Raw genomic sequence first — 10254 nt, 5'->3', positions numbered from 1 at the left:
GATCCGGAACAAGATCACCAATATAAACATTGGTGGTGAAGAAGCGAGTGCTGACTGTGCAGCGGCTAGGGAATTTCCTCCGTTTTTACGTGAGATTATGGAGGAAGGACAGTACAGTGACGACCAGGTGTTTAACATGGACAAATCTGGTCTTTTCTGGAAAAAGCTACCTTCCAAGTCCTTCGTTGTAAAGAATGCCAGCAAGATTTGGGGTCGGAAGATGCAGAAGGAACGCATCACCGTCCTGTTTACCACCAATGCCTTCGGTACCTGTAAGCTCAAATTATCGGTGATCCACACAGCACGCAAGCCGCACGCCTACAAAACCATGGACATGACCAAGCTAAATGTCCACTGGCTGACCGTACGTAAGGCGTGGATGTTCTCTACACTGTCCCTCTCCTGGTTTGATGACTGTTTTGTTCCCGATGTAAAGAAATTCTGTGAGCGACAGAATGTGCCATTCAAGATTTTGTTGTTGCTGGACAACGCACCAGGACACTCGCCCCTACTGTTAGATCGTCACCCCCAACGTAAAAGTGGTCTTCCTTCCTCCCAACACTACGTCTATATTACAGCCCATGGACCAAGAGTTAATCTGTAATGTAAAAGCTGCATTCTCTACGAAAAAATTCAAACTCCTGAATGACTACACCAACACCAGGGAAGAGTTGCGTAACCTGAGTGACACCACCACCGATAGCAAGAGCGAAGAAGATGAGGATCAACAGTTGGCACAGCAAAAAATACTGTTCAAACAATTCTGGAGAGTATTTAACATCAAGAAAGTTGTGGGCTTCTTGGTGGAGCCATGGGATCAGCTGTCTATTGCTACAATTCGTCACGCATGGAGACACGTGTTGCATGGAATACCAGGTGAGTGGAGGAGTCAATCTGTGACTGGTGAGGTTCAGACTGTTGCAGTAGCAGTGGACCTTGCCAGAGAAGCTGCACAGACTGTTACAGTTCCAGGCTTCTCCGAGACCACCAACGACGACATCCTCGAGGTGATCAGAGATCCTGAAGTGACTGCCGACGAGATGTTGGAAGAAGATCACGTCAGTGAAGAGGAGGAAGAAGGTGAGTCATTCTCCGAAGAACACAGTTTAAGTCATAGTGATATTAAGGGTGCCATGGAGTGTGCAGAGAAAATGAAGTCCTTCCTTTCCCGCGACAATGACGATGACCGCTATGAAGTCTTCCATACCCGGCTGGTGCAGGCTATGGAGCCGTACATCACGGTGTATCAAGACAACATAAACACCAGCCGTCAGAAAAGCATAACCGAGTTCTTCGCCCGCAACCCACCACAGCCAGCCCAAGCCAGTGATAGTGACAGTGAAGATGACTTTGAGGGATTTGTCAGGGAAGCCCTAACAACTGTAAGTGACAGTGATGGTGATTCACCTAGTAATGGTGATTCACCTGAGGGCCAGTAATCTGCCCTCTGCCTCGGAACCAACCTCCATCCCCGTATGCCGACCCATCTCTTCTACTAACGTAAGTGTTCCACATAACTTTTAGTTTTCCTAACCTAACCTTTATTTTTCCTATGTTAACCTTTATTTTTCCTAACCTAACCTCTTCTATATTACTTGTTTTTTCATACCATCATAAAGTTAAGATAAAATTTTTACTACAACAAAGTTGTGTGTCGTCAAAAAGTGGAGTTTGGGGGTCGGCCCGGACTCTATTTCAATTAATCCCATATGTTATGTTATTCACTTTACGCGTTCCTCACTTTCCGCGGGACCCTCCGGGTTACATTAACCGCGTAAAGTGAGGGTTGACTGTATATAAATGTATATATATAAATATAAATAAATATATATATATAAATATATATATATATATATATATATATATATATATATATATATATATATATATATATATATATATATATATATATATATATATATATATATATATATATATATGATAACCACAAGTAAAAGAAACACGAGAAGTTCCCAAAAGCGCTTTAGGTGTACTCACCCCTGAAGATGTGAATTACAGCGCTTGGGAACTTAGGTGACAGCTCACTGCTAACTGTTATCCTTCTCCAGCGCACCTACAGTGATTTACTTGTGTGTATATATATATATATATATATATATGTATATATATGTATATATATGTATATATATGTATATATATGTATATATATGTATATATATGTATATATATGTATATATATGTATATATATATGTATATATATATGTATATGTATATATGTATATGTATATGTATATGTATGTATATGTATATATATATGTATATGTATATATATATATATATATATATATATATATATATATATATATATATATATATATATATATATATATATATATATATATATACAGTGAGTTCTGCTATAACTCGTGTTTTGATAACGCGAATTTACTCTAACGCGATTTATGAATTAGGAACGATATTTGTATAACGCGAACGCTTGTTTGCTATAACGCGATTTTTGCTTACTATTTCTCCAATTTTGTGGTATTAACTGTGAATATGGTAAAGAAGAATATCTCCAAGAAGCGTTCTGGTGATAGAATTCCCGGTGATGATCGTAAAAGAAAGGATATAACACTTGAAGAGAAGCTCGATTTTATCAACCTCAAAATCACCCTTCTCCCCCATCAAGTTACATTCATATTTTTTCAAGGTAAAGTGTTACATTTACTGTATGATTTCATTATTAGATATGAATGTAACATTTATTTAGACTGTGCTATCCTTTGTGTTAGGCTAACTACTAAATTTTTTCGATTTCGAGTAATCTGCACCTAACCCTATTTTCTCCATAAGCCCTGTTATTTCTATTACGCGATTTTCTATAACACGATATTTTACAAGAACACAATTCGCGTTATAGCAGAACCTACCTGTATATATGTATATATATATATATATATATATATATATATATATATATATATCATGTAAATCCACAATGAAAACGTGGATAAGATAAATCTTGATAAAATCACACGGGAAAATGGAAACAACGGAGTACCTTAGCTTTCGTCTTTATTCAAGACATCTTCAGAGGCAACTAGATTACATGGACAGAGAGAGGCTTAAATATACAGGGTGACCTAAAAACATGAGGTCAGGTCATAATGATGACATCCACTAATCCCCACACCAACACAACCGTAGAGGAGCTTAAGAGAAGGGTGGTGACGTGACTAGACAGGTCAGGTCAGAAAAAAAGGGACCCACAAAATAACTGTCATACATCAAGATCAAAGGTTTTCAAAGCAGTTTTAACCTTGGGCCACTGACAAATAAATTTATGTAACATATTATCAGTTTTGAACTGACCATCACTAAGGTTTATTGATTTTAATTCCTTAATCAAACTAGCTTCAACCAGAAGTCTTTCTGTGACACAAGATGATTTGAATACTTCTAAGCTTTTTTCCCAAGCAATGGGGTGATTATTATTCCTAACATGAACGAACAAGGCACTGCTTTCAGATGCAGTTCTGATATTATACTTATGTTGTTTGATTCTGAGCTGCAGTGTTTTTCCTGTCTGACCTACATAATTACAATTACATTGGCTACATGGAATACAATAAACACTTCCATTTACATTCAAACTTGGGCTATTCCTTATTAACATATTGGTAATGGTTGAGTCATACTTGAAAACAACATTAATATTTAGAAGCTTGAGGGACCGAACTAAAGGGACAAATTCATCACGATAGGGCAGAGTCAAAATATTCTTAAGTGTAGGAACTTGTCTGGTTACAGAGGAATGAAAGGATTTTTTAGCCCTTTTAAAGCAACGATCAACAAACACAGAAGGGTACCCAAGTTTCTGTGCAATAGAACGAATGTGTTTAAATTCGTCGTCAATAAATTCAGAGTCACAAATACGCAGACATCGTAGGAACATAGCAGAAAAAACTGACATTTTGGTAGACTCAAGGTGATTGGATAAAAAGTGAATGAAACTGTCTACCTGTGTAGGCTTTCTATATACCTTAAATTTATAGTTTTGGCCATTTCTCATGATAAGCATATCAAGAAATGGAAGGGATTCACTTATTTCTCTTTCAATTTTGAATGTGATACTAGGGACAATATTATTAAGCTTGTCTAAAAATTCCAAAGGGTCACTGTTTTTAGGCCAAAGACAAAGAACATCATCTACATATCTATACCAAGGAGGAATACAGTCCAGTCCAGTCTTGAATAAAGACGAAAGCTAAGGTACTCCGTTGTTTCCATTTTCCCGTGTGATTTTATCAAGATATATATATATATATATATATATATATATATATATATATATATATATATATATATATATATATATATATATATATATATATATATATATATATATATATATATATATATATATATATATATATATATATATATATATATATATATATATATATATATATATATATATATATATATATATATATATATATATATATATATATATATATATATATATATATATATATATATATATATATATATATATATATAGAGAGAGAGAGAGAGAGAGAGAGAGTGAGTAAGTGAGTGTGTGTGTGTACTATATATATTTTTTTTTTAAGGGAAATGTATATAAGCTTTCTTACGGAGAAGAAACATTCAAGTAACTTATTTTTGCAAGTGAGGAGAAATACAGGAAGTATACACTAATAAAAGTACGACCTGATTCACAAAAATTAATTTTCAACGTGCCACATTTTGATAACTAACTTCATTCCATGAAACCAAATGTTCTCCTTAACGAATAAGGGTAGCATTAGGACACAGTTCTTCTATAAACAAACACAAACATCCACTTTGGCAAACTACAAAAACAAGCATTGTCACCCGTTCTTCCCTTTTAGGATTATTTTTCAAAATGAAAGACAAAATGTGGCCGACAAAACACTGTATACCGCCTCTGGCAGTCACTATGGCCTCCAAGGATGAACAGACACACATACACTATAGTGCATTGTGGTAAATTAACCAACATAGAAAAAAAATATATAATTACTTGTACAGTATTATATGTAATTACTGTATTATATACTATTATTCTTACAAAATGTGTACCGTATATCTCGGCTTATAAGACGGAATTTGAACATTAAAAAAATCTGCCCAAAGTTAGGGGGTCATCTAAACCACCAAGTATAAAATTCTTACCTCTTAAATATTGTGGTTTAGTGTGTCAAGAGTGGTGATGGAAACATCGTAAGCCACTCACAAGGTCTTACCACTAATTATTTAATACTGAAACTTACATGGTGTCTCTCACTAACCTCCCTCACTATGTTATATGGTGTGTTTCACTAACCTCCCTCACTATGTTATATGGTGTGTTTCACTAACCTCCCTCACTGTGTTATATGGTGTGTCTCACTAACCTCCCTCACTATGTTATATGGTGTGTTTCACTAACCTCCCTCACTGTGTTATATGGTGTGTTTCACTAACCTCCCTCACTGTGTTATATGGTGTGTCACACTAACCTCCCTCACTGTGTTATATGGTGTGTTTCACTAACCTCCCTCACTGTGTTATATGGTGTGTCTCACTAACCTCCCTCACTATGTTATATGTGTGTTTCACTAACCTCCCTCACTGTGTTATATGGTGTGTTTCACTAACCTCCCTCACTGTGTTATATGGTGTGTCTCACTAACCTCCTTCACTGTGTTATATGGTGTGTCTCACTAACCTCCTCACTGTGTTATATGGTGTGTCACACTAACCTCCCTCACTGTGTTATATGGTGTGTCTCACTAACCTCCCTCACTGTGTTATATGGTGTGTGTCTCCTGCCTCCCTCCACTGTGTTATATGGTGTGTCTCACTACTTATATCACTGTGTGTTATATGGTGTGTCTCACTAACCTCCCTCACTGTGTTATATGGTGTGTCTTACTAACCTCCCTCACTGTGTTATATGGTGTGTCTCACTAACCTCCCTCACTGTGTTATATGGTGTGTTTCACTAACCTCCCTCACTGTGTTATATGGTGTGTCACACTAACCTCCCTCACTGTGTTATATGGTGTGTCTCACTAACCTCCCTCACTGTGTTATATGGTGTGTTTCACTAACCTCCCTCACTGTGTTATATGGTGTGTTCACTAACACCTCCCCTACTGTATGTTCTCACGGTGTGTCACACTAACCTCCCTCACTGTGTTATATAGTGTGTCTCACTAACCTCCCTCACTGTGTTATATGATGTGTTCCACTAACCTCCCTCACTGTGTTATATGGTGCGTCACACTAACCTCCCTCACTGTGTTATATGGTGTGTGTCTCACTAACCTCCCTCACTGTGTTATATGGTGTGTTTCCACTAACCTCCCTCACTGTGTTATATGGTGTGTCACACTAACCTCCCTCACTATGTTATATGGTGTTTTTTTGTTTTTGTGTTTTTGTGTTTGTGTTTCACTAACCTCCCTCACTGTGTTATATGGTGTGTCACACTAACCTCCCTCACTATGTTATATGGTGTTTTCACTAACCTCCTCACTGTGTTACATGGTGTGTCATACCTCCTCACTGTGTTTTATGGTGTGTTCTAACCTTCTCACTGTGTTTATATGGTGTGTCTCACTAACCTCCTCACTGTGTTATATGGTGTGTCTCACTAACCTTCCTCACTGTGTTATATGGTGTGTCTCACTAACCTTCCTCACTGTGTTATATGGTGTGTCTCTCACTAACCTCCCTCACTGTGTTACATGGTGTGTCTCACTAACCTCCCTCACTGTGTTATATGGTGTGTCTCACTAACCTCCTCACTGTGTTATATGGTGTGTTTCACTAACCTTCCTCACTGTGTTTATATGGTGTCTCACTAACCTCCCTCACTGTGTTATATGGTGTGTCTCACTAACCTTCCTCACTGTGTTATATGGTGTGTGTCTCACTAACCTCCCCTCACTGTGTTATATGGTGTCTCACTAACCTCCTCACTGTGTTATAAGGTGTGTCTCACTAACCTCCCTCACCATGTTATATGGTGTGTCTCACTAACCTCCTCACTGTGTTATAAGGTGTGTCTCACTAAACTCCCTCACTGTGTTATATGGGTGTGCTTCACTAACCTCCCTCACTGTGTTTATATGGTGTGTCTCACTAACCTCCCTCACTATGTTACATGGTGTCACACTAACCTCCCTCACTGTGTTATAAGGTGTGTCTCACTAACCTCCCTCACTGTGTTATATGGTGTGTCTCACTAACCTCCCTCACTATGTTACATGGTGTGTCACACTAACCTCCCTCACTGTGTGTTATAAGGTGTGTCTCACTAACCTCTCACTGTGTTATATGGTGTGTCTCACTAACCTCCCTCACTATGTTACATGGTGTGTCACACTAACCTCCCTCACTATGTTACATGGTGTGTCACACTAACCTCCCTCACTGTGTTATATGGTGTGTCTCACTAACCTTCCTCACTGTGTTATATGGTGTGTCTCACTAACCTGCCTCACTGTGTTATATGGTGTGTTTCACTAACCTCCCTCACTGTGTTATATGGTGTGTCTCACTAACCTTCCTCACTGTGTTATATGGTGTGTCTCACTAACCTTCCTCACTGTGTTATATGGTGTGTCTCACTAACCTTCTCACTGTGTTATATGGTGTCTCACAAACCTTCCTCACTGTGTTATATGGTGTGTCTCACTAACCTTCTCACTGTGTTATATGGTGTTCACTAACCTTCCTCACTGTGTTATATAGGTGTGTCACACTAACTCTCCCTCACTGTGTTATATGGTGTGTCTCACTAACCTCCCTCACTGTGTTATATGGTGTGTCTCTCACTAACCTCCCTCACTGTGTTACATGGTGTGTCTCACTAACCTCCCTCACTGTGTTATATGGTGTGTCTCACTAACCTCCCTCACTGTGTTATATGGTGTGTCTCACTAACCTTCCTCACTGTGTTATATGGTGTGTCTCACTAACCTTCCTCACTGTGTTATATGGTGTCTCACAAACCTTCCTCACTGTGTTATATGGTGTGTCTCACTAACCTTCCTCACTGTGTTATATGGTGTGTCTCACTAACCTTCCTCACTGTGTTATATGGTGTGTCACACTAACCTCCCTCACTGTGTTATATGGTGTGTCTCACTAACCTTCAACCTTTCCTTTGATGTCACCAGGAAAGGTTAACATTTGACTTTGTCTTTTTTTAATAAAGGAACATTAGTTTACTTGATCTTCAACAGTGTGTATGATGAGGGTACTCACTCATGAGCTGCTCTTGCAAGGTGGCGTCCTCACCGTCACCCGCTGAGTACATGCCGGAGCTAATGGCCTGCAGCCTCTTCTCTGCTGCAGCCAGGGCGTCGTTATCTGCCTGGTCCTGCGCTCTCATAGTGTCAAAAGCTCCTTGCAATTTATCACTTTCTGTCTTTTTATTTTCAACAGTTTTGATATCCTGTGGAAATACAATGACCACCTCACACAATGTTCCATATAAGTTTAAAAATATATTGATGATTATATACAATACCAGTACAGTGTTATGATAAGGTTGCTGTGACCTTGAAACCTGAGCTGAGAATGAGACATGCTCCTTACAAACAGCTAGTGTGTCTCTGAGCTGAGAGACATGCTCCTAACAACAGCTAGTGTGTCCCTTAGCTGAGAAGGGGAGACACGCTCCTAACACTCCTAACAACAGCTAATGTGTCCCTGAGCTGAGAGAGACATGCTCCTAACAACAGCTAGCAACTGTGTCCCTGAGCTGAGAGACATGCTCCTAACAACAGCTAGCAACTGTGTCCCTGAGCTGAGAGACATGCTCCTAACAACAGCTAGCAACTGTGTCCCTGAGCTGAGAGAGACATGCTCCTAACAACAGCTAGCAACTGTGTCCCTGAGCTGAGAGACATGCCCAACAACAGCTAGCAACTGTGTCCCTGAGCTGAGAGACATGCTCCTAACAACAGCTAGCAACTGTGTCCCTGAGCTGAGAGAGACATGCTCCTAACAACAGCTAGCAACTGTGTCCCTGAGCTGAGAATGAGACATGCTCCTAACAACAGCTAGCAACTGTGTCCCTGAGCTGAGAATGAGACATGCTCCTAACAACAGCTAGATATACCACTGTTCCTCTTTACTCACAGTGTGCAGATGATTTATCAATATACATGGGGTTAATACATGTAGTCACTGTACTAAGTAAACCATTACTTCCAAAATAAATATATAGCTGTATTCAGAGAGGTAATCACACTATTAGCTGATCATCTACAGGAAATATGGAGCTTATAGATACTAGTCAAGTGCATAACTGCAGAAACATATGAACCATGTTCCCCTCAAAGTGTCCTTGTTTTCAGAGACAATATAATGTAGTCAACACCTAAAAGCAGACAACAGCAGCCAAGTTTTCAGGGAGGTGACTGATGTCATATCCATAGTATCTGTTGACCAGATGAGCTATGACCACACAGGTTAAGATATCCCAGTAACTTACTCTCATTAAAGGTGACTGACTGTGTCATTAATTAAATGTGACCACCAACTCTACACATTGTGGCCTAAATTCAAAAACAAAAAGCAACTTGGACAACTATTTTTCAGCAGGACAAGTGTGTCATTAAAGGAACATGTCGATGAAGTTTGGTGATATAACTACTATCAGGGCTGTAACGAGCAGGATGGTTGTTGCCCGCTTGCTTGTTCAAGGCCCCCACTTGGGGGTAGACGGAGGTGAGGTCACTGCTGCCTTGTGACACACCAGACACTACCCAGTTAGCACCACAGCTGCACCTCCCCGCTGCTCGTTCAAATTCTGGTTGTGATCTCATCATAGGTCCTGGACTCTTGGGCTGTTTCCCCAGACCTTCACAAATCGACTGTCAATCTCCAGACACCTACCCTAGCTACTACTGCGGCTGCCACGTCATCACCAGTTCCTCCATACCATCCATACACCTGGCCATTTTCTCCTGTGTAGCAAGACATCGCCCGCCAGCGCCGAGTGAGGAAGCTGACTTGACCTTCCCCCCGAGAGCGGATCACTGCTTTCCAGAACCTTCCCCAGGGCCGCCGCCGTAGGAAATATCTGTTCATCGTTTTATTCCCTCAATTGTTTGATTCCATTAATTGTTTGATTCCTTAATTGTTTTACTCCATTAATTGTTTGACTTCTTAATTGTTTGACTCCATAATTGTTTGACTCCGTAATTGTTTGATTCTACTAATTGTTGACTCCATTAATTATT

At 39.4% G+C, this 10254-nt stretch overlaps 1 protein-coding gene across 1 annotated transcript in view; it reads right to left on the bottom strand.

Moving 5' to 3' along the window:
• The window catches only part of LOC121861098 (structural maintenance of chromosomes protein 2-like), a 30506-nt gene extending 21682 nt beyond the window's left edge, over positions 1–8824 (bottom strand). The window contains exons 1-2 of the mRNA XM_042358660.1: positions 8744–8824; positions 8270–8459 (exon numbers count right to left, since the gene is read on the bottom strand). Coding sequence (XP_042214594.1) covers positions 8270–8459; positions 8744–8824 — 271 coding nt within the window. The remainder of the gene's footprint in view (positions 1–8269; positions 8460–8743) is intronic.
• Between the last annotated feature and the right edge of the window lie 1430 nt (positions 8825–10254).

This window comes from Homarus americanus, unplaced genomic scaffold (genome assembly GCF_018991925.1).
Source record: "Homarus americanus isolate GMGI-L3 unplaced genomic scaffold, GMGI_Hamer_2.0 scaffold52806, whole genome shotgun sequence".
Lineage (NCBI taxonomy): Eukaryota > Metazoa > Arthropoda > Malacostraca > Decapoda > Nephropidae > Homarus > Homarus americanus.
The sequence above is the reverse complement of the archived record's forward strand: the minus strand, read 5'-3'. Positions and strand labels throughout refer to the sequence as shown.